Genomic DNA, 23937 nt, shown 5'->3' on the forward strand with positions numbered 1-23937 from the left:
GTTTTAGTTATCTTTTGGTCTTTTTAATATGGTGTTTTTTGTCCTGCAAACTTTTTCTTTATTTTTATGTGATCAAATTGATTAAACTTTTCTTTTGCCTATAAATTTTATGTATATTTTTAAACATGTGCCTGTTCCATCCCTGAAAGTCTTAGGCATTATTGCAGCACAAAAGAGAGGAAGAGCTTACTCTAGGAGATTTTAAACCAGAGAGAGTAGGGAAGTCGAAAACCCCAGGGCTCTGAAGTCAGGTGGATTCCATTCCCACCTAGTTTCAGTGTCTTCTGTTGAGCTGTGGGACCTCTGGCAAAGTATTTAACCTCCCAGAGCCTGGTTTTTCTCATCTCTAAAATGAGATGATAGAACCTACCTTGCACCGCTATGAGGATTTGAAATGCTTGTTTCAATACATGGCACTAAGGAGACATGTTATTATTATTATTATATTCATAATACATCAAATGCCAAGTGATAATTTAATGAAAACCTCAATAGGTGTCTGATTTTTTTTTCTCAACATTATCTCATCAAGGCACCACCACTTCCATAAGAACAATGAATCTGAGAGATTTTCACCCATTCACCACAATTGTTCTTTTTGCTCTCTGAAATACTTTGTCTTTTGAAATACTATCATGTCTCTGTTCTATAATGAATTCAGAGAAAAGTTATGAGGATAAAGGAGTTAACATCCATAATGCACACTGAGCTGGCAGATAAGAGCACCAAAATGAGTTCCAGAAAGAACTCTAATTAACTCAATTTATTATCACCTTATCTCTCCAAAGCCCCTTCTTGCCCCCAACCTCAAGTTGAAAGTTTTGTGGTCATTCCCCAAAGGACACATACTCCTTCGAACCACGAATCAGCTGGCACTGGTTATTGTCAGTACTGCAAAGGTACTCACTAGAATTCCTGTTGCCAAATGTGTTCTTCCCTTAACAGGCAATTCCTTTTCAGTTTCCCTGTGAAACTAAGCAGAAGCCCATAGGGAAGTCTGATGTCACCTTTGATGTCAATACTATTCAAAGCAAACACAACCAAGACTATTTCCTTAATCTTTGGCAGCTACTTCTTCTAAATTATTTGAACATGATGAAGTTCCCATCTACCAAGAAGTTAATCAGGTGGGTGTGTACCTTGATAGAGTACAGATGTCTTGCAGGACAGAAAGAATATCTAAGGGTCCATGGATAGGAATAGATATTTTTTTATATAGTTAACTGATGTTTGTTTTTCTCATTGCTTTATCCCCAATGGAGTGATTTGGAAATAGTTGTTTTTCTACCTTTTGCAATTCCTCAGAGCTTCAGGGCATATGCAACGGATGGGGAGGGAAAAGACAGGAAGGGAAAAAGGAAAAGCAGATAATTTGGATTGCAATTCTATAATCTATGCACTACACGAGCTACTTAGAGACTGTATTATTATTATTATTGACATAGTCTTCCTCTGTCACACAGGCTGGGGTGCAGTGGCATGATCATAGTTCAGGGTAATCTTGAACTCCTGGGCTCCAGTGATCTTCCCACCTCAGCTTCCCGAGGAGCTGGGACTACAGGTACATGCACTACCAAGCCCAGCTAATTTTTAAATTTTTTGTAGAGATGGGGACCTCTCCATTTCCCCAGGGTGGTCCCAAACTCCTGGCCTCAAGTGATCCTCCTGCCTCAGCCTCCCAAAGTGTTGAGATTACAGGCCTGAACCCCAGAGATTTATTATTTTAGTGGCTCTCAGTCAAGGGGATGCCACCCCCAAATGGCATTTTGAAAATTTGTGGAACCACTTTTTTGTTGTGATAAAAATTGAAGAGTACTGCTGCCATTTATGGGGTGGTGTATTATATAATAAAAATAAATATTTTGTTTTTTGTCCCCTGTTTCTGGCACATAGCTTCTAAAACTCTTAGTCTCCTGAGTGATAATTATCTTTTGTATGCTAATGAGATATTTCTTGGGGTGAAGGGCCAGAGCTAGATAGCTTCAGGATGGGAGCTGGTCACCACAAAGACAAAACCATGATTAGAGGGCTGGAACTTTCAGCTTACTTCCAACCCGCTGCACCAGCCCTCTCTAACCTCTGGGAAAGAGAGAGAAGCTAAGAAATTTGGGTTCAATCACCAATAGTCAGTGATTTAATCAATCATGCCTACGTTATAAAACCTCCAAGAAAGTCTGAACAACAGGGTTTGGAGAGCTTTCTCATTGGTGGACATATCAATGTGCCAGGAGGGAGGTGTGCCAGGCCAGAGAGAGTGTGAAAGCTCTGCCCCTCCCTCTCTCCCACCCCAAACCTTGCCCTACACATCTCTTCCATTTGGCTGTTTCTGAATGTATCCTTTACAATAAACTTGTAACAGGAAGTATAGTACTTTCCTGACTTCTACAAGTTGTTCTAGTGAATTTTGAAGGGTGGCAACCCCTATATTTGTAGTTGGTTGGACAGACGTCTGGGTAGCTCGGGCACCCCATTTGCAGCTGGCATCTGAAGCGGGACAGTTTTGTGGGACTAAGTCCTTAACCTGTGGCATCTGCACTGATTCCAGATAGTGTCAAAATTGAATTGAATTGTTGGACACCCAGCTGGTGTTGGAAAAAACTATACAAGTGGGAACCAAAAATGCATTGTGCTCTATAACCTGCAATGCCTGGAACAGCTCTGCATGAGGAAGAATTATCCTGCATCCTACCTGAATTTCAAAGGGCCCACTGGAACACCTATGGAGGTAAAAACTTGTTTGCGCCTATCTGGGCCTAGAACCTGCCTTCATTTTACTTATGAAGTATTTTTTGCATAGTTTTTACATTCACAGTTTTTACATACACATAACTGTCTAGGAATGCAACTATGATGTAAGCTGAAGGAAGACTGCACTTTATTTTGTGCTCTGTGATACTTGAGTGTTAATACTACATACCCGTGCTGGTCTGCATTTGTACTTGTCACATATATGGTGAAAAATGTAGGTGCAAAATCACATCACTTAGTTATATCATCTAGTGTAGTTGTGCCTCAGCATTTAAAATTTATTTCATTATAAATTTCTTTTATATCTTTATGTCACACATGGGCATTATATGGATTTTTTATTATGTGTGTATGTAGGTTACATAATTTATGAATTTTCTGTCAAGACAGCAAAGGAGGTATTTGCAAAATATTTGCAATAAAATTATTACAGCATCTGTTCCAAAAGAGTTGAGACTCACTGTATTCCTTTATCAACTGAACACAACAGTTTTGAGAAGATCTCTTATTAGCCCCATCTTGTAGGTGCAGGAACTCTAGCTCAAATGGTTAACTCTCTTGCCCAAAGCCACACAGCCAGTAAGTGGCAAAGCCAGGAGTCAAACTCTTTCTGTTTCCAAAGCCCTGAACTTGGTGAAAACAAGAGGACAAAAGACAGAGGGATGAATTAAGGCATAAGGATAGAGGAAGAAAGAGGAGAAAGGGAAGAAAGAGGAGAAAGGGAAAAAAGAGGAACAGTATGAGAACAGGAAAAAGATACAAATCAATTTTTGTTTCAATTGTTAAACTCTATAGAGTACTTTAAATATATTAAAAAGTTCTCATTAATAATGTTGTATGATGCCTGCTATATACAGGATATATTAATGCTGAGGATAGAAAAATAATTTTTTAAGAATATGACATAATCCTATCCCTGAGAAATCTGAAGCTGAGTTGGGATGGTAGAATACATTCTTTTTAAAATAAATAAATGAATAAACAATATGAGCCAAGATACATTAAGTGCAAAAGGAGAGAGGTAACATCATCCATTCATCTAAATGTTTCTAGTTTCTAGATAGCTTTTCCCTTCTCATGCCATAGACATGAAACAGGAAGCTAAATGGTTATGTGCTCAATGGAAATGTTATGTGACTAGCACACACATTTTTCCCTCCTAAGTAATATTGATTCCTGAAACCATGGTTGATTCTGGCTTTATAAGACACAATTTAACACCAGTTTTTCCATTCCATAGTTAAAGCCTTGAGGATGCAAGGACTTTTACTGGAAGAAAATGCAACAGCCCCAAAAGTGCAGATCAGTCAATTTGCCAGTAAATGCATATCGGGTTTTGTGCCATGTCCAAATGTTGTAGCTATTACAGGGCACGTGACTGGCTCACTTCCTGATCCTATGCAAAGCTACTGGTTTTCTCACTCCTCACCAGTCCCTAGAACTTATTGTAAGGGGAACTGTAGTCTCTTTGTCCAAGTGGGTTGTTTTTTGGTTTCAAGGACTCACAGGCAGAGGCAGGTTTCTGTGAAGACAATGAAGCTTAAGATTAAGGGCCTCTTATTTACACAGGTCCCTCCTGAGACCTAGGGAGAGGGCCAACAATAAGTTCACATGGTCACCAGTTTTAATGGCATTTCAAAAGTAAGATATTGTCACTACAACTGGTTAAGGCTATTGTCTCTTTCCACTTGGGGTCCCCCTCCTTCACATGCCCTTTTGTTTCAGAGGGCAATGGAGCAGCCATGGGTATTTTCAGCTCCAGCTAGGGAGAACTTGAGATGAAGATACATTTAGTTTGAGTGTAGTAGGATATATCTTTGTGGTTTGCATTCACTTTGGTACACAGTTAAGTAGGTTTAGCTGTCCTGGGGTAAAAATGTCTTCCAGGAATATTTCTTTCCTTGACTGGGCTGGCTCACCCATCGTCAACTGTGTCATGAAGATACAAGACCAGAAGCTGTGTGCACTACCAGTGTCATATAGTGCCTGGCATTGGATGTTTATGACTAGTGTAGAGATGCAAGGTATGAAATGTTTAGGGCCAGAAGTTGGTCTATGGAAAATTCTTCCAAATCTTAGAGCTCACATATAAAAGAAACATGTAGAGGCTTGCCCAAATTTGACAACAATCCTAAAAATTTATTGATATTACTCATCACAACTGGTGTAGCTAAAATAACTTTTCTAACCTACCAAAAGTAAAAAAACAAATTCTGATAATAAAGACAAGACTGAATTATCTTTTTATTTTTGCTTTAGAAAATAATACTACAAAATGATTGTTAAATAACAGTTGATTCAAAAAATGTAGGAAATAAAAATAATAAAGAGATTGGGCAATTAATAAAATTATGTTATTTTTCTGACTTTTGTGATGTCTGGATTATTGTTAGCTTTTTAAAATCTATACTTTATTATATTTTTCTGTTCAAAATAAAATTACTTTTGCACCTAACTTTGTAATTATTTTTATATTAGTTTTCTTAAAGAGAGCCTCTCAAATTGTATAAATGTTGGGTCTCATAAAACTTGAATTCATCCCTGTTCATGAGGCCTGGGTTAGCTATTTTCAAAGTGCTGTTAGGCAAAGATGGTTACATTTGTTTTATACAGTGCCAGAAGGCTAGAACTTTAATGATGGGAGTTACAGAAGGACAGATTTCAGGTCACTTTAAAAATATATTTTTATATTCAGAGGCTTCCGAAGATGCAGAGGGAAGCTACAAGGAGCAATGAGTTCCGTGACAGTGGAGCTACTTAAGTAGAGGCTGCACAGTCATTACACATGGCCATTGTCTCCCAGGCTCAAGCTTGGAAGACTGGGTGTTAATGAGCTTTCAGAGATATCGTGCTGCAGAGTCTCTGCTTCTACCTGTCTGTGGTACTCTCATGCTCCACCTTATGTCTCCAACTTTGTTCTCACAGTAGAATCTTGGGGAGGGGTCTGAGAGAGATGGGAATAATGAGAGCAGAAAACAAGAAACAACAATCTTTTTACGAAGAAGAACTGAGGGCTCAGAAGTGAGATTAATAGCATGGCATGTTCAGCAGTTGAGAGGGAATCCACAGCAGACAGCTTCCAGAAACACCTCTACAAGCTTCTCAAAGACCTAATCACGTCCTGAGGGAAAGGCTCAGCGATTCACTAACGGTGGAGGCAGTTGCTTTGACATTAACCTTTTCAAAGGGTCACTTCCACACCATGAGCCCAACATGCCACCCAGAAAACGTAACTGAACATGAGTTTTGCTTTTCCTCTTGCTTAACTGTTTTAAATGTCCTTGAACTGCATTTCTCCACCAGGCTTAATTTTATGGATTGTGGATTACATTTACTGCTCAGCACTTCTTGCTCAACCCTGGACAATCCCAGACCTACTGAGTTGTTAACTCACATGGTCAGCATTAATGTCTGAGACTAGTTATAGCAAATGACTGTAGCATAGCACGATTAACACCTGGCCTTACAGCATCCCAATGAAATCAGCACTTTGGTTCTTCTTTTGCACCCAGCAAAAACCCAGGAGGAATGTGAGAGTAATGACTTGGGTTAACTGTGCTTGTCTTCCAAAGAGTTCAAATTTCTATCCCAGTCTTACTACCTCCCTTATCTTGGAAAATTGTATTTGAAAGCTGCGGAATGGATAGATTCCTCATCTTACAGGCATGTTGTAGAATTCCATAGAAAGATTGTAACTTCTTCAAAATCACACAGAAAGTCATTATGTTATCCTGCTTCTTCTTCTGTCTTGTTTTCTTTCACTAGCCCAAGTCACTTGGCTATAATAATTCCAAAAAGTGGTTGTAGAAAATACAAATGGTTTTTGAATCATAAGAATCATAAAGCTGAAAAGGACTCTAAGAGATATTTATTGTTTGCACCTTTATGTTTCAAACATCTTCTCAGATAAAGTTGACTACAACTTGCTACATGTATGACCATCTTGAAGCCACCTTATCTACTGATGGAAATGAAAAACCCACTCATGTCAGATGAATGAATCCAAGAAAGTGGAGTACGGTGATTATAGCTAGTCTCTGAAGCTCACTAAAATCATTACTAAAATATTCCCAGTTTGGTGTTAATAACTTTACCAACTCTTCTGGGTTTTTTTATTATTATTTTTTCGGCCCCATTTGGTATAGATTGTTGTACTGTGAAAGTCTGTCATGTGCTAGGATGCTCAGGTTAAGAATGTCAGCAATTCTATTTAGGAGGAGGGCTAGCTGCAGCTGCTGATGTTGGGGAGAAAATTCTGAATGTCCTCTCTTTATTCACTCAACCATCCCTCCCGTTGCTCCCGTGAAGGGGAGGTTGACAAATTCCTGATATCAAAACCAGCTGTCAGAACAACATAGGGTAATAGCTGTCCTTGTCAAATGTACCAATTAATTCACCTGACTGTCAATCCTGGGATAATTGATAGACTCCACAATCTGGCTGAGTAATGAAAGTTGAAGGCATTACTAAGTCCATTTCACCTCTGAACAGGTCTTGTAGTAGAACTGGGGCTGTCAGAGCTGGACAATATCAATAAACCTTTACCAAAACTGAAGCTTGATTTTTAAAAGTATGTGTGTAGGCAAGGGGTGGGAGTCTCTCCAATCAAGTGTATCAGTTACTATGAGACCAGTTCCCAAGAATATTACCAGAAAATGCTCAGAGGAAAGCACGGCAGATAAATAAACATTCTACTTGTTTATTCTGAAGTTTGTCTGCAAGCAGACCAGAATCAACACCGCATTGTTTGAGGATACTAGTTAAGATTGCAATAACCTGGAACTTACTGTACTACTTACTCAGCCAAACGTGGAAAACACAAGTTTAAATTATCAGGAGGCTAGCCAAATGATTTGGTAGGAAATATTCCTTATTCCTACATCAGGATAATCCAGAGCCTATCATGAATGAGTAATCATGGCTAAAGATCTTTATTAACATATGCTGATATAATGTAAAATATTGTGAATACCAGGATAAGGGTCACAATTAGATAGTACCAACAGGGAGGACCAGGGCAGTTAAAACCCTGATTGATTCCCCAGGACAACAAAGGGTCATTTCTAAGGAAGTCAGCTAAGACAAGAAGGGGCAAGTAGGTACAATAGTATAGACAGATAAGATGTCAAGTATAAGGATCATAAGATCAATATCTATGAACAGGGTTGAACTCTGGTCTCTGCATTCTAACTTTGTTGCTTGTTTCTTCTACTAATTTATACTATTTGCTGAGCATGGACCATCATCAGCCCAAAGGTAATAGTAATAAAAAATACAATTTATTGGGCACTTGCTACTTTCAAGCACTTTGCTTAAATTCTATATATATTATCTCATTTAATCATAACAACCTTATGAGGCAGCTATGAGAGCATAAACATTTTTAATGTTCATAGACTTCTAGCCCAACAAAGAGACATCTGTAATAGCCACCTCAACTTTCCTTGTATTCCTCCCTTTCAAAGGAGAAGGATTCTTTCTTGCTGGGAGAGAGGCCAAACATTGAGATAATTAATAAGATGCTGATAGAAGAGAGGGGTGAAGAGTGGAAGAATGACATGGAGATGGTGGTGGAGGATGGGTTTAGTTTTTCATAGTATTTGAAGGGAGAGTCTTTGGAGCAGCTGCAGGGAGTAAATTAAGTGGATGGGAAAGTGCAAAGGTTGATTTAATATTGCTGTAAACCAAGTATTAAATCCTCTATAAAGTCTGCAGGATTCCAGCAAAAACCAGAATATCTTTTCAACAACTTTTGGGCTGTTGAAATCAGTGCTTATGATATGTGACATTACTCTAAGGCAAAGCTACATGATCTCTGAGTTCATTAGGATTAGGTATAAATATTATCTGTTTAAAGACAGTGATATCCAAACCCAGAGAAATTATATAATTCACCTAAAGCTTTCAGTACATCTGTGTAACTATGATTTAGCAATAGGGACAAAACTACCCATTTTTGCATTCCTACCCATGCCATTCTGGAACAATCTCATATTCCAGGATGTTCTTTGGTCAATTATACAAATTTCCTTCAGAATCTCAACTCAGAATTGAACTGCTTTTCTCTCAGTAATAATACTTTCAAATATTGAGTGCTCACTATGTGACAAGCTGTGCCAAATCCTTGACTTGCATTTTCTCACTTAATCTTCACATAATGCCCAGGTAGGTATGATTATCTCCAATACACAGAAGAGAAAGCTGAGGCCAGAGGAGATGAAGTAACTTCCCCAATGTTGCACAGCTAGCACAGAGCCGAGTCTGAGCTTAAACCCAGCTATGTTTAACTTCTGCCTCCCTTTTATCCTTTAGGGTCAGTTTCTTTTGCCCCAAGCAAATGCAAATTGTTGGGAGGAAAACATCTTGAATTTGGTTCATAAACACTGTAAGCATTCTTCTCACCTCTGCCTGTTTTTTTTTTTTTTTTTTTTTTTTTTTTTTTTTTTCTGGTTGTTTGGGTTGTCTGCTGGTCTAAAATGGGCACACCATTTGAATAACCTGTGTACTCAGAGGAGAGAAGCATAGAGCAAAAGAGAGAGCAGTGAATGCCAGGCAGGCTGGGGTGCAGGGGTCCAGTGCTTGGATTAGCTTCCTCCCAGCCGCCTGATTGATAAGCTGGGATTTGTCTAGGCAGGCAGTCTTCAATTTGGATTTGTCAGGATCAGGAAGATTTGTTTTCTTCTGTAGTAATGTGAGGCTCAGGGTGAGTTCAGTGTAAGATTTATTCACCTTGACTATGATCTTTAAAATCATGACCATGTTTCTCAAGTCATCCACCTAAGAAAACACAAGCATAGATTTGTGTAGCTTTTTCCAAGGGAAATAGCTTCTCATGAAAAGATAACTTTCTTGTTTCTTTTTATACTTCACCTTGAGTGAAGTTATTTATTTATTTAAATTCATTAATTTTTTTCAGATACAAGGTCTTATTCTGTCACCAAGGCTGGAGTGCAGTGGCACAATAATAACTCATGATAACCCTGAACTCTCATTCTCAAGCGATACTCTTGCCTCAGCCTCCCAAGTAGCTTGGACTAAAGGCACGTACTGCCACTCCAGGCTATCAAATTTTTTTTTTTTTGTACAGAGGAGCTCTCACTATGTTGCCCAGGGTGGTCTTGAACTCCTGGCCTCAACCAATCCTCCTGCCTCAACCTCGCAAAGCACTGGGATTACAGGCATGAGCCACTGTGCCTGGCCTGAATTATTTAATAACAATAGTTTTTAAAAGATACAAAGGAAGAAAGAGAAAAGGGAGATCCTGTCCTGATTTTTGTCCCAAGGATCATGACTATGATATTTCCCAATTAGATTTAGCTTCTTGTATGAATGAAAAATAGTTCTTTGGTATCCAATAAAGTCATCTCTCTCTTCTTCCCCAATACCTCAATTCAGGAGGCTTTCATTTCATTTCATTTCATTTCATTTCATTTTTACTTTGGCCAACTGAAGCTGTCATGTTCGGGAGCTAAATGTGTTGTCCTGCATGGGCATCACATCCATCAATTAACGTTTCTGCCTTCTGTGCTAAAGGAATTATCTCCAAGTTCATCTTGATGAATTTTTCTCTCTACCTCATTACCCAAGCTGGATACAGCAGACTTTTCATGTTTAATGGCTGCCATCTTACACACGTTCTGATTCTTTTGAACACACACACGCCTATTTATGGAGGCCCATGAACATTCCACTGACTATTTTTTTGTATTAGAAACACTTAAATTACAATAGCAATACAAGTCCCTTATAAAATAAAATAAAATAAAACATTATATGTGTTTTTTTAAGCAAGAGCCCTTGAAGAGATGTTCAATACATAATCAAGAGTGAAGTCATACTTTATATATGTATACTACACTACATACTGCTGCAATTTGATTTTTTCACTTACTTTATTTTTCAAATTAGTGTAATGGCAAAAACCGCAGTTACTTTTGCACAAATGATACATAGTAAATCAGAAGAACATGAGTAACTGACAGTTTTCTTTATAAATTTTATTACTTAATAAACCTTTACATCTTTAGAGTGCATTTAACTTTGAAACACATTTACATTTAATTTTCTAATTATTCCTCAGATGGACTTATGAGGTTTTATTAAATGACACCCTCAGTCACCAACATTCTGAGGTAAATTTCTTATGCGTTTCCATGTTTACTTGCTTAGTTTCTAACTATACCAATTGAATGTGGATTTTATGAGGGCAAGGGATTTTGTCTGTTTATGCCATACCTGTTTTTCCCAGTGTAGAGTATGCGACCAATAAATATTTCTGTATAAATAAACAATAATTTATTCTAGACAGCTCTATTTTCTGGAAAATTGACAGTTCACATTTTAAAAATCTAAATGAGTTTATTGCTGAGACATATAAAAGGCTTCCTTGCCTTTTAAAATAGAGCATATTGTCCATAATCTATTTCTTTGGGGTACAAGATTAATACTTGGTTGTGTATTTTACTACCATGATTTTAGGAAAAAGACATTTCAGTTTCTTTGCCCTTGCCCTAACTGACCTAGACATTCATTTAATTCTATTTGAATCCTTGAGTTTTCTGCCTTAAAAAAAAGTGACAATTGATAGCATCAATTTTATTTCAGCAAACGTCTACATTGAGTGCCTATTACATGCTAGATATGCTGATTACAAAAAACAAAGACACTCCCAATACACAGAGACATGTAATCTCATTTCCTTGATGTTAGTGCACAAGAATCTTTCTCACTTTGAATCTGCTTCTACTCTGTAATGTTACGTAGTGAGTTCAGGAATCAATAACCAAGTTTGTTAGCAACATCTGTGAAGTATGACAAAGCAGGTATGGAGAGAGGACCGTTCCTATTAGTACCGCTAGGAAATTTTAAAATGTGTATTAAATATCTAGTTTAGTCTTTGAGGAGGATTTTTTTTAATTGCATTTGATTCTCAACCATGTTTAGGATACCCAAGTTCTTTTTTCTTTTCTTTTTTTTTTTTTTTTTTTTTAGACAGAGTCTCGCTCTGTCACCAGGCTGAAGTTCAGTGACACGACCTCAGCTCACTGCAACCTCCGCCTCCAGGATTCAAGCAATTCTCCTGCCTCAGTCTCCCGAGTAGCTGGGACTACCATGCCCAACTAATTTTTGTATTTTTAGTAGAGACAGGGTTTCACCATGTTGGCCAGGATGGTCTCGATCTCCTGACCTTGTGATCCACCCGCCTCGGCCTCCCAAAGTGCTGGGAGGCATGAGCCACTGCGCCTGGCCAGGATACCCAACTTCTTTTTAAAGGAAGTGTCACTCTATGTCCATATGACAAGATGAAACTGAGACTTGAAAGAATAAATCTCTTGTCCAAGTTTGCATTGCTAGTTAGAAGCAGAGCCAGAACTAAATCTCACCTTTCTTGATTGCTAATTCCATATGCTTTCCACCAGACCACAAACTGACAAGAGTTTGTCACAAAATGACAAGCCATACCAGTGTACCCTGTATGTGCCTGTGTATAATACTCCTAAAAGTTTTATAACATAGGGGATGAGAGTCACTTATTTCCTTTCCTACTAAGCAAGTGCCCAATGTGAATTTGTTAAAGTCAAATCCTTTAAAAGCAAAGAATTGAGACAAAATTTTGTAACGTGTGTGTAAGGGACAGGAACTTAGGGAAAACAGCCACAGACATGGAAGTCAATTCAAAGGATAATCAGGTGTCATCTCTTGCTTTTCTCAAATTGTAAGCTTTTACAGATTCCCAAGGTGCTAGTTTAGGTGAAGCAAAACCCCTAAGCAGGTAGGGAATGCAGTCAATGTCAATATGGTTTTACTTCAATGTGAACTTGTCCTCAACACATGATTTTTCTGGTCTTGTTTATATTGCTTTCCAGGGGCTGGGTCTTTGTAGCTTCAGTTTCCTATTGGCTTGGCTTTCCAAATTTTCATGATAGGTGGGAGGGGGCATTTGTGTTGTCTGCTGCTGTGAGGGATCTTCACGCAAGTGCACTGTTACTGAACACAGTCGCCAGATGGGCTTTTCCAACATATCAATCCAATCATGTCATTCGCCACCCCTACCCCCCAAAAAACCTTCCACTGTCTTCGTATTGCAATTATAATGAAATCCTAACTCTCATCAAGGCCTGCAAGGATGTTGATGAGTTAGCACCTGCCTCATCCCCTATCTTTCTCCTTACTTCCTCTATTCTCTGGCCATACTGGCCTTTTTGCTACCTTCTTATACAAAAAGCTCTGTACCTGCTATATTCTCTGCCTGAACACTTTTCTCCCAGGTCTTCATGTGCCTGCCTCATCCACATCACTTAGACCTTTACTTACAGGGTTTTTTATCAGAAAGTTTCTCTGTAGTCACCCTCATTAATGTTACTCACCCACTCCACCCTGCCATGCCAGCTAACTTCTATCCCATTTCTTGATTATTTTCTTCATAGAGTTTATCAAAATTTGAGTTTTCTAACTTATTTTCATTTTTTCTTCTTTCTTTCTTTATCAATAGAAGATGAGTTGTAGAGGGTCCAGGACCCCTTCTTATTCGTTGCTTCTGTTAGTCCATTTGCATTACTATAAAGGAATATCTGAGGCTGGGAAATTTATAAATAAAAGGGAAGCAGAGCATAAAAGTTTGGAAAATTCACAAACTGGTTGTGCGGTGGAGAAGGAAAGAACATTTTCAGGAGAGAAATATGAGTGGGCTGTGGAGCAACCACTTGCTAGACAGATTAGCATGGCTGAAGGGGAGCCAAGTGCTAATAACCAAGACAATGGGAAAAAGGCCTTGAAAGCATTTCAGAAATTTTCAAGGCCACCACTCCCATCACAGGCCCAGAGGCCTAGGAGAAAAGAATGGTTTGGGGGGCCACATTCAGTACCCCACTGCTCTGCACTTCCTTGGGACACTGCTTCCTGCATCCTGGCAGCTCCAATTCCAGTCTTGGCTCAAGGTATAGATTAGGGTGTTGCTTCAGAGGGTATAAGCTGTAAGCCTTGGCAGCTTCCACCAGGTGTTAGGCTTGCAGAACTGTGATTTAAATAAACCTCTTTTCTTTATAAAATACCCAATCTCAGGGATTCCTTTATGGCAGCAAAAACAGACTAACATATTGCTGTTTTCCCAGCACCTAGAACAGTGTTTAGCACGGAGTTGGGGTTCAGAATTTGGATCCCAAATAAATGAATGAACAGAACTCAGATCAGATGAACTTCAGTAACTCTTGTCACTGCTTGTCCTGCCCTTGAATTCATTCACAACAGTCAAACCCTCCTGATTATGCTAGATGCATAGTCCATGATTCTTGCCATCACTCATATTAATAGGATTATTATATAGGTCACACATAATAGCAATAGCAAAAGCAATAGTAGTAGTAGTAGTAATAATAATAGCCAACACTTATTAAGCATCTGCCAAATGTTGGGCATTGCACTTGCCTCATATATGCCTAACCTTTACCACAGTCCTGCAAAGTAAGCAATACAATCCATGGCTTGCAGATCAGAAAACAAGGCCACGTAGTTGGTAGTGATGGAAGCAGATCTGAACCCAGGAGCATCTAACTGCACAGCATGCACGTATATAAGCATAGCTGGATTTCAAAGCCACTATTATCTCAATACTACAATTAATTACTCTGAGCATCTAAGCCACACTCTCTCTTTAGTGAATGACACACAGACACAGTAAAAAACAAACTTGTACAGGGACCTCTGCTGTCAACAGGCGCACAACATCCCCATGGCTGAAATGTGAACTCTGAATAATTCTATGACTAAGTTTTCCTAAAATCCATAAGCAGATGCTGTGTGCTTGTCAGAATCTTTGAAAATTCCATTTTCAGAGCGTTTCATTTATTTGAAACATTCATTATGTTTCAGGCATATTCCCAGTCCCCCATATTCCTTTCGGCATGCTTATCAATACTTATTGATAAATTCCTACTCTGAACAGATAGTCTGTCAGGGGCTGAGGATAAAGGAGACTGTCAGGGAGGGATAGGAAACGAGAGTGGCCTCAGTGCTGCTGACCACACAGGGTTGGAGAGACACCATCCCATGCTCTGCTCCCATCAGAAAAGGAACTGAGCAATGGGATTGGGGAGCATGTGGGGGTGGTCCCCAGAACACTCAATGGTTAATGAATTTCATTTTGGGAGAAATATGTGGGAGCTTGGTAAGCATGCCAGCTTCTTTGAGGTTCTGTGGTGCATGTTTCCATCTTCTTTTTTTGTTTATAGTGAACAGTCCCAGGAAAACCCCATTTGCAACAGAAATTTCCATGGTCCCCCCCTCTCTCCAGGCCTCCACTCCACTGCATTCCACAGTGTGACAGTGACAGCCCTAATAGCAAGTAAATACCCAGACCTGGCCCTTTTAGAGTTCAAGGGTGGGGATCAGCAGGGGAGAGGCGGCCACATCGTGTCCTTGGCAGATGCCTGACGATGATGCTGGCTTTGTGGGAGGAAGGTGGGAGCTGGGGTGTGCCCAGCTGGAAGCCGCTCGTAATTTAATACTCGCAGATGGAGACTGAGGGTGATATGATACCCCCAGCTGTCTACCACTGCCGCCTTCAAGGCCCCCCTCGGCTGCCTGGGACTTGGGATGCTTTGGGAAGGGCCTGGTGTGGGTGGGGGCGGCCTAATAAAGCAGCTGGTCTATTAGAAGATAAGCTTTGTGGAGAATCACACAATCATCCTGAATCCCCCTAATCCTAAACTTTATTGCCCTAGATAATAAGCTTTGGTGGCGACGCTCCATTGAAATATGGAATTGTCTTCAGGCTGGAGGCACCTGCTGTGTCACTCAGCTCCAGGCCGGCAACTGCTGCACACAATTCAGGGGCAGGTGCACAGTGCCCGCCTTGGCTCCCGGAGGGAAGGGGGACAGTTAAGGGGGCCAGCCGCTCTCTCACAGAGGGCTCCAAACATTCTGTGCTGGGAAGGCCTGCCTTAGGCCTGAGAATGTTCTCTCTGTGGTTTGGGCATGAAGTTGTTTAGAGGACTTGGGAGAGAAGGAGCAGGAGGGACTGTTTGTCGGTAGGGGATGCTGAGGCTTAGAGAAGGAATCAGCTCTGTCTGCAGACCTGGGGTGGAGGGGGTCATCAGTGACTGATCTGTCTTTCCTTTTCTCCTACAACCCGTTCTTGCAGTGGCCCTTTATGCACTGGCCCCACCTCCCCAGTCTGTTTCCTCTTCCAGCAGAGCCCTCCTCCGCTGCCTTGCCTGTTGTCCACCAGGTGAGCTTCCCTGTCCCCTCCTCCTCATGCCTTGTCTTCACCAAGGAGAGGCATCTTCCTTCCTTCCTGTGTGCCTCTCTAGTTCTTGATTCATGCCAGGATTGTAGCTCACACAATGCTAATTCATCAGATCATCAATTAATTGTGTCTATGCCAGTTTCCTCTAGACTAGGAAGTTTTTGAAGGCAGAGAACATATTTTTGTCCTCAGTGCCTTGGAGATGCTCACAGGGTTTACTAAAGGGGAGAGAGAGAAAGAGAGAGGGGGAGAGAGAGAGAGATGAACACGACCTAAATTATTCAGTTTTCTCTCTGATGTTGTCTTGATTACCTTCCCATTCTCATAAACAACCCCTCAGCACCTCTCTAGAGGACCAACTGTATTAGATTAAGTTCAGAGCAATCTTGGCTTTTAACAAGGCCCCTCCACCAAGCAGTTGCTTTGCAAAAGTGATTGATGAGTTTAGTGGCCTCTAGGGATGAAGGCTGACCTCTTCCTCCAACAGAGCCTTTTGACAGCTTAGACTGAATTCAGGAGCCTTGACTGAGGCTGGGTATATTCCCAACTACAAGAGATAGGATATGAGGTGGAACATAGTGTGTGTGGTCACCCGCAGAACCAAACTAAGAGCTCCACTCAGGCAAAAGTGTCCAACCCTTATATTTGAAAATGATGCCCTGGGGATTGTCTATTTACTGAGTGTTAATGTGAAATAGGAATTCTTTGTGGTCCCCCTGCTAAGCTGCTATGCCACCTTTTGCTTCTATGTTTTCATAAAATGTGTGCTGGTGGTTACTATTCTGATGGGCAGAAATTCGGGGACTCCCTGCTTCCTTTCCTCAGGTGGGATTTAGGTTTAAAATAATTCTCAATTAACCAATGAAAAATTTAATAATCCTGAATGGCTTCATTTACATATCCTGTCATACACTGTGCCACTACAATCTTCTTTTTTTTTTTTTTTTTTTTGAGACGGAGTCTCGCTCTGTCACCCAGGCTGGAGTGCGGTGGCGCGATCTTGGCTCACTGCAAGCTCCGCCTCCCGGGTTCACGCCATTCTCCTGCCTCGGCCTCTCCGAGTAGCTGGGACTACAGGCGCCCGCCACCATGCCCGGCTAATTTTTTTTGTATTTTTAGTAGAGACGGGGTTTCACCGTGGTCTCCATCTCCTGACCTCGTGATCCGCCCGCCTCAGCCTCCCAAAGTGCTGGGATTACAAGCGTGAGCCACCGCGCCCGGTCTACAATCTTCTCCTTCTCTAGAAAATATATTGTTACTTTTCTATAGTCACTCTGCCCAATTTGGTTGCCTTGACTCTGGATCAAGGAGTCTCTGAGAGGCTGAGGCAGGTGTTAGCCTTTTCAGAAACTGACTCAGGTGGAGAGTTTTTGGAACCTCACAGCTAATGTTCACCCTAAAGACCAGATAACATAACACAGCAATAATTTGGGGCATCAGAGTACAAGTTAATGGCCGAATACACAGAGTTCCCAAGCCCATCAACACACAAAATACCCACAGCTACTCAATGTCTTCATGGGCCCCAGATCACTTGCCTTTTAGGAAAAAAGCCTCTTATATAATCTATTCAAGAATAACGGTCCACATTAAATACATTTAGTATATAAGTGTTGAAATGCAGGCATCTAACTGGCATTTATTACATCTCACAGACATTCAGTTAGATATTTACTAATTTTGATTCTCAGCTTTCTTTTAAAATATGCCAGAAATATGAATTTCTAACTTCCCACTTGAGTTCAAATAACAAATTCAACATTTTTTGAGCACTGGCATGTAGAAGATAGTGATTGACTCCCCTCTAACAGTTTCTTTGTCTGATTTTGGGGTCTTTGCCAGAAGCCACAAAAATAGTAAGCCTCCTTTCTCTTGAAATGTCAAATGCGTTTTTGTCCTTATTGACTGTTCTCACCGGTCTGTCTCTTTAAGGAAAAGTTACAATACTTTTTCTAGGCCTCAAATGTTGACAGCCTAATAGTCTGGGTGTCCACTTATGTTGGCCAAAGTATTAAAAATCCCTGAAACCATCCTTTGGTCCTTGGAGGAGTTTATGGTAATGGAGGCCGGAGTCTGGAGAATATATCACTGCCATTGATTGCCCTGTGGCAGGCGCTGAAGTATGTCAACCAAGAGTGCACCCTTATGCTGCTCTGAACTTCAAAGAAAGACTGTTTCAGTTAGCCTTTGCTGTGTAACAAAGTACCCCAAAACCTAGTGGCTTAAAACAACAACTTATTGTTATATCTTTTAGGATTCTTTGGTTTGGCTCCAAGGTTGCTGTGCCAGTTTTGCCTGGCAGCTGCATTCAGCTGCAAGGTCAGCTGGGCCCAAAGGTTGAGATGGCTGCCCCTCTCACATGTTTGGCAGTGGTGCTACCTGTTGGCTAAGGCACCTCCCTTCTCTTCCATGGGGCCTCTTATCTTCTAGTCAATGAGATCAGTTTCTTTGTATCGTGGTCTCAGGGCAGCATTCAAAGAAGGTGGAAGTGAACTGATCAAAGCAAGTCACACCACCAGCCCAGATTCAAACGTATGGAGAAATAGACTCTAATCCCCGACAGGAGAAGTGGCAAAATTATAGTGCCTGGATCCTGGAATGGAAGAAATTTGCTGCCATTAAACAACATACCACAACCAGGCCACAGATGGATTGCAGATTCCAGAAGTGAAGAGATGGAACTGTCTAGGGGCTTCAAAGAAGCTAGGGAATTGATTCTGAACTACAGTCCCTGTGGCTTTGGGCCCCAACTCCCTTTATAAAGTGGCTTCCCTCTGGAGGGAAGCTCAGAAGCTTTTTTGCTGAATGGCCTAAAAGACAAAGGCTAACTGCTCTTTGGTGTGGTTATTTCAGCCTTTGTCTTGCACTGCTCATACACTCTGTACTTTGGACGTGATTGTAGACCAGCCCTCAGGTTCGTCATTGAGGAAATCTGGGCCAGGTACCTAACTTTATCAGTTGGTGGGGCAGGCAGGAGAAGCCATGGTCTCTGAATGAAACAGTTGGTAGGACAGTGGGCTCTCACATAAAAATGCCTGGGTTCCGATCCTGGCTCTACCACATATTGTCTGTGATATATGAACAAGAATTCTCTAAGCCTCAATTTTCTTCTCTGTAAAATGGAATGATTGTGTATGTTTCTAAATGTTTAATCATATGTGTATATGTGTGGATTCAATAAGATCATGTCATTTTGCTTCAATGTCTGGCATTTATTAAGTCAACTATTAGTTCTCATTATTTTCCAATCAACATAGAAGCCAAACTGAAAAGTGTTGTTTGAAATGAATTTCATAATATATATTTATAGAATCAAATATCTATTAAAAAATTGAAAAATTCAACCTCCCCAGTTACCTTCACATCTAAAGCCCCAACATTAGGCTTTAAATTAATGTGATTCAGGAAGTCACATGAAAAGGGTCTGCATTTTCTAGTCACACCAACCTGGATGCTAATCCTGGCTCTGCCAGTTAGTAAGTGTGTAATCCAGAGCAAATTACCTCTCTAAGCCTCAGTTTCCTCATCTGCAATGGTACATATAATAGCAGTACATATAACTACTTCAAAGAAGTAGATGTGAGAATTAAGGTAATTATGTAAAGCACCTGGTGTATGGTAGGTGTTCAAACTATACTATTTCTCTTCCTTCCACTTTGAATTTCTAACTTCCCACTTGAGTTCATATAACAAATTCAACAACATTTTTTGAGCACTGGCATGTAGAAGATAGCGACTGACTCCCCTCTAATGGTTTCTTTGTTTGATTTTGGGGTCTTTGCCAGAAGCCACAAAAAGAATAAGCCTTCTCTCTCCTGAAATGTCAAATGCGTTTTTGTCCTTATTGACCGTTCTCACCGGTCTGTCTCTTTAAGGAAAAGGCCCTGAACAGGCTGCTCACCCCATTAATACCAAAGGCTGTGAGATTTTCAGTTCCACTGAACTCTGTGTGACCTTCGCAGACAATAATTACTTTAACATAGGGTTAGGCAACAGCAACAAACTTGTCTAAAAATAAGCCAGGGCTTAAAATACAACTTAACCTGGGAGATTTAAGCAGGTAAAGAAGATGGCTTCTCTCCGGAATTGCTTCTTGATTAATCACCCCATCTGAGGTTGTTGGAAAAATGACAGTTTTCAAACAGGGCTTTAAATGTCTCCTGCTCTACTTTTCTACCCTGGCAGGAAGCCAGTCCCTGCAAGCCACTGGTTCTTAAAGGGGACAGGTTCCCTTAGATTTCCCTGAGCTGGAGCTCAGGAGCGTGAGACAGTAATGGAGAGACAGATGGGAGGGAGTATTCATGCTCCCCACCTAAGGTTTGCTCACCTCCAAGATAGACTCAAGGAGCAGTCACTGAACTAGGAGGAAGGAAGCAGCAATATCTGAGGAGGAAGTGCCTATTTTAAATTGTGCTCAGGGTTTAAGGCAAAGTGTGTCCGCTATCTTCTTTCCAAACACTTTATCCGGTATCTTGCCTTCTATGCTTGGGTCCTGGCATTTTGTCAGCTTGGTTCTAGTCTTCCCTCTGTTCCTCTTGCTGGCCTTTTTCCATCCTAGGGTTCTTCCCAGCCACTACTTCCCTGAACATTCACTTCTTGTATTTGGGAACCTTCAATTTGTGCCCAATCTGGAGATCACCTCTCATCGACAGTTGTTTCTCTTTCTCAAATTAACTATGAGTCATGTGGGTCAGAGTCTTGCCTCTTCACCACACCTGCTGGGTACTCATGACATCACTGGAAGCCCACAGCCAGTGTCCCACCCTCTGTGTCCTTCCTAATAGACAACCCTATCTCTGCTCTCACTACATCCTGGACAGTCTCTGTGGTCTTTAGGTGACTTTGGCTTTGTCATCCAGGCCTAAAGCATGCCTCCAACTCATAGGATTTTCAGACCAGAGTTCCATCTTGGCCTTGGGTGAGAGATTTTCCATGGAAAAGTCCCTTCCCTTCATCTCAAACCAAATCAGCTCTGTCCAGGGATGGTTTGGCACCACCTCCTGCAATTTCCTGTCTTGCTTACCGGAGTATGTATATCATCTGACATAGTATATAGTTATTATTTATTATAATGTGACCTCCCAGGAGTTTTTGTTATGTTTAGAACTTCATCCTCTGTGCCTAAAACAATGTGAACGCATAGGTAGTGCTCAATAGACATTTGTCCAATAAATAATAAACAAACAAATTACATTTAAGGAGTCCCAGAGTTCTGGGGTGTTATGCCTTGTTTATCATAAGTTAGAATGGCTTCTTGGTGAGATCATTTTTTAAAATGTGTTTAATTTTATCCTGTTTTTAAAGTTAATGTACAGTTAATTTGACTTGTTTTTGGTGTGCAGTTCTGAGTTTTAACACAGTGTAGATTTGTGTAGCCACTACCACAATCAACATACAAAACAATTTTGTCAGCCCCAAAAACTCCCCTGTGCTGCTCCTTTGTAGTCATGCTTTGCCCCCTCCTAGCCCCTGGCAACCACTGATCAGTATAGTTTTGTTTTCTTGAGAATATCATACAAGTGGAACATATCTTTTGAGAGTGTCTTCTTTCACTCAGTATAATGTCTTTGTGATTCATCCAGGCTGTTGTGTGTACCAATAGTTTGTTCCTTCTTATTACCGAGTAGTATTCCACTTTATGGATGTGTAACTATTTGTTTATCCCTTCACCTGCTGAAGGATATTTGGATTGTTTCAGTTTTTGGTGATTATAAGTAGAGATACAATAAGCATTTGTATGCAGGTTTTTGAGTGGACATGAGTCATCATCTCTCCAGGGTAAATATTCAGAAGTGAGATTGCTAGATCACCTGTAAATGTATCTTTAAATTCATGAGAAACTGCTAAGCTGTGTTCCAGGAGGCTGTACCATTTTTCATTTCTATAAGTAATGCATGGGGATTCCAGTTGCTCTGCATCCTTGTCAGCACTTGACATTATCAGGCTTTTTTTTAAATGGCCATTTTAATAGGGATGTAATGTTATCTCATTGTGGTTTTAATTTGCATTTTCTTAGTAGCTAATAAGGTCGAAAATCTTTTCTTATGCTTATTTGCCATCCATAAATCCTCTTTGGTAATGTGTTTATTCAACTTTTTACCCATTTTTAATTTGGCTGAATTTTAAGGCTTCTTTATATATTCCAGCTACAAGATCTTTGTTTTTGTTTAATATGTGATGTGAAAATATTTTCTCCCACTCTGTAATTTTTATTTTTATTTTTTAAATAGCATATTTGACAGAGCGAGTTTTAAATTTCAATGAAGGTCAACTTACAAATTTTTTTCTATCAGGTATTGTATTATTGGTGTCATATGTAAGAACTCTACCTCATTCCAAGTTATAAATATTTTCTCCTGTTTTCTAGATTTATGCTTTACATTTAGATAATCCCTTTTGAGACAACTTACTTTTTTCTGCATGTGAAGTTAAATTGTTCAATGCCATTTCTTTAAAAGACTGACTTTCTTCTTTGAATTGTCTTTGCACCTTTTTCAAAAATCAATTCATCCTACTTGTGTGGCTTTATTTCTGGAATTTCTATTCTACTCCACTGTAGTATGTGTCTATCCCTTCACCAGTACCACAGTATCTTGATTAATGTGTATTTATCATAATTGTTCAAGTAGCATGAAGCCTCCAACTTTGTTTCTGAATCATTTTCTAACCACTATCATCCTGTGCTACAAAACGAGAAGGAGAATGTGAAGAGAAAAATGAGCTTTTATTGAGTACTGTCTATGTGATAATAGCTAATGGACCATGGGGATTTACAGTATCATTTAGTTTTTAAAATAATGTATTCCAGGTCAGTACTATTTTCTCATTTTTGAAGATAAGAAAACTGAACCCCAGAGAATTTTAATAACATACCCAAGCGTACTTAGTTAATATAAGCCAGAGTTAGGACTCAATCCTAGGTCAGGTCAGGCTGACCCTCAAGTTCACAACCTTCCTACTACACAATGGTTCATGTCAACTCTTCTGGATTCTGGGGGTATGGAGTAGACCTAAGCATACCTTGGATGCTCTGCATGGACTCAATTTTTCAAAAATCATTTATATTAGAAAGAAGCCTCTCATGAGTTCCCAAAGGATATTTTGTTCCCATGGTTGAGATGCAAACATATTCCTATTTATACAGTCTGAACAGACGGCTTAGTTTGGCCTCTTAAAAAAACAGTGGTGAGTTAATAATCTAAGAGTAGATTGTCACACTGGCTACAGGAAGATAAATAATCAAGGATTATAAGTCTTTAATTTAATATAACTTATTCTCATTAATTAAATGCCAATTACCTGCTTGTCTTTCCTGGGAACTGGCCTTTGCAATCAATCTTTTCAGAAACGTTGTACACACACATTCACAGAGGTATTAATATCACTCTCAAGATTTACAGGCACTGGACTCTTTGGCTTAAACCATCCTCAAACACTCCACACTGTAACCGCAGATAATCGTCATAAATTTCCTGATCTTTGACCTAACCGGTTCTTAAATTTCCATTCCCTAACGGGCTTGAGGAGATCGTATTTATCATACTGAGATGCTTGCTTTTAAGGACAACGCATTCCAGCAAGGCTCTGGATTTCAGATCTCTGATCCATCCTCCTACCTTGGGCTTTTGCTATTCACAACAGATGAGAATCGTTGGGGACTTAGAAAGGAACACTGTCCTCTGACTCCCCTGTGCAGGGACATAAAGCAAAATCATTCATTCATGGACAATATAACCTTGCAAAATATCTGGAGCAATTTGACCCCTCAGAAGCCTTTTGAATGCCCCAACTGCACTGATTTAAGCATTCAATGGCAGCAAATACCCACTGCTAAAAATATTCCCACTCCAGCCTTTAGCAGCTGCCTGTATATACCTGCAGTTTTTCTTAAATTTCTTACCCTCTACACTGCTTATTTCTTATGCTTAGACATAACTATACATTTT

General features: G+C 40.1%; 1 protein-coding gene across 1 annotated transcript in view; it reads right to left on the reverse strand.

Annotated features, from left to right (window-relative positions):
- Window positions 1-11737: 11737 nt before the first annotated feature.
- MPPED2 (metallophosphoesterase domain containing 2) overlaps window positions 11738-23937 on the reverse strand; it is a 207912-nt gene continuing 195712 nt past the window's right edge. Inside the window, exon 7 of the mRNA XM_003254365.3 lies at window positions 11738-16209. Within this exon, the coding sequence (XP_003254413.1) occupies window positions 16142-16209 (68 nt within the window). The 3' untranslated portion in view covers window positions 11738-16141. The remainder of the gene's footprint in view (window positions 16210-23937) is intronic.

This window comes from Nomascus leucogenys, chromosome 15, assembly GCF_006542625.1.
Source record: "Nomascus leucogenys isolate Asia chromosome 15, Asia_NLE_v1, whole genome shotgun sequence".
NCBI classification, from domain to species: Eukaryota; Metazoa; Chordata; class Mammalia; order Primates; family Hylobatidae; genus Nomascus; species Nomascus leucogenys.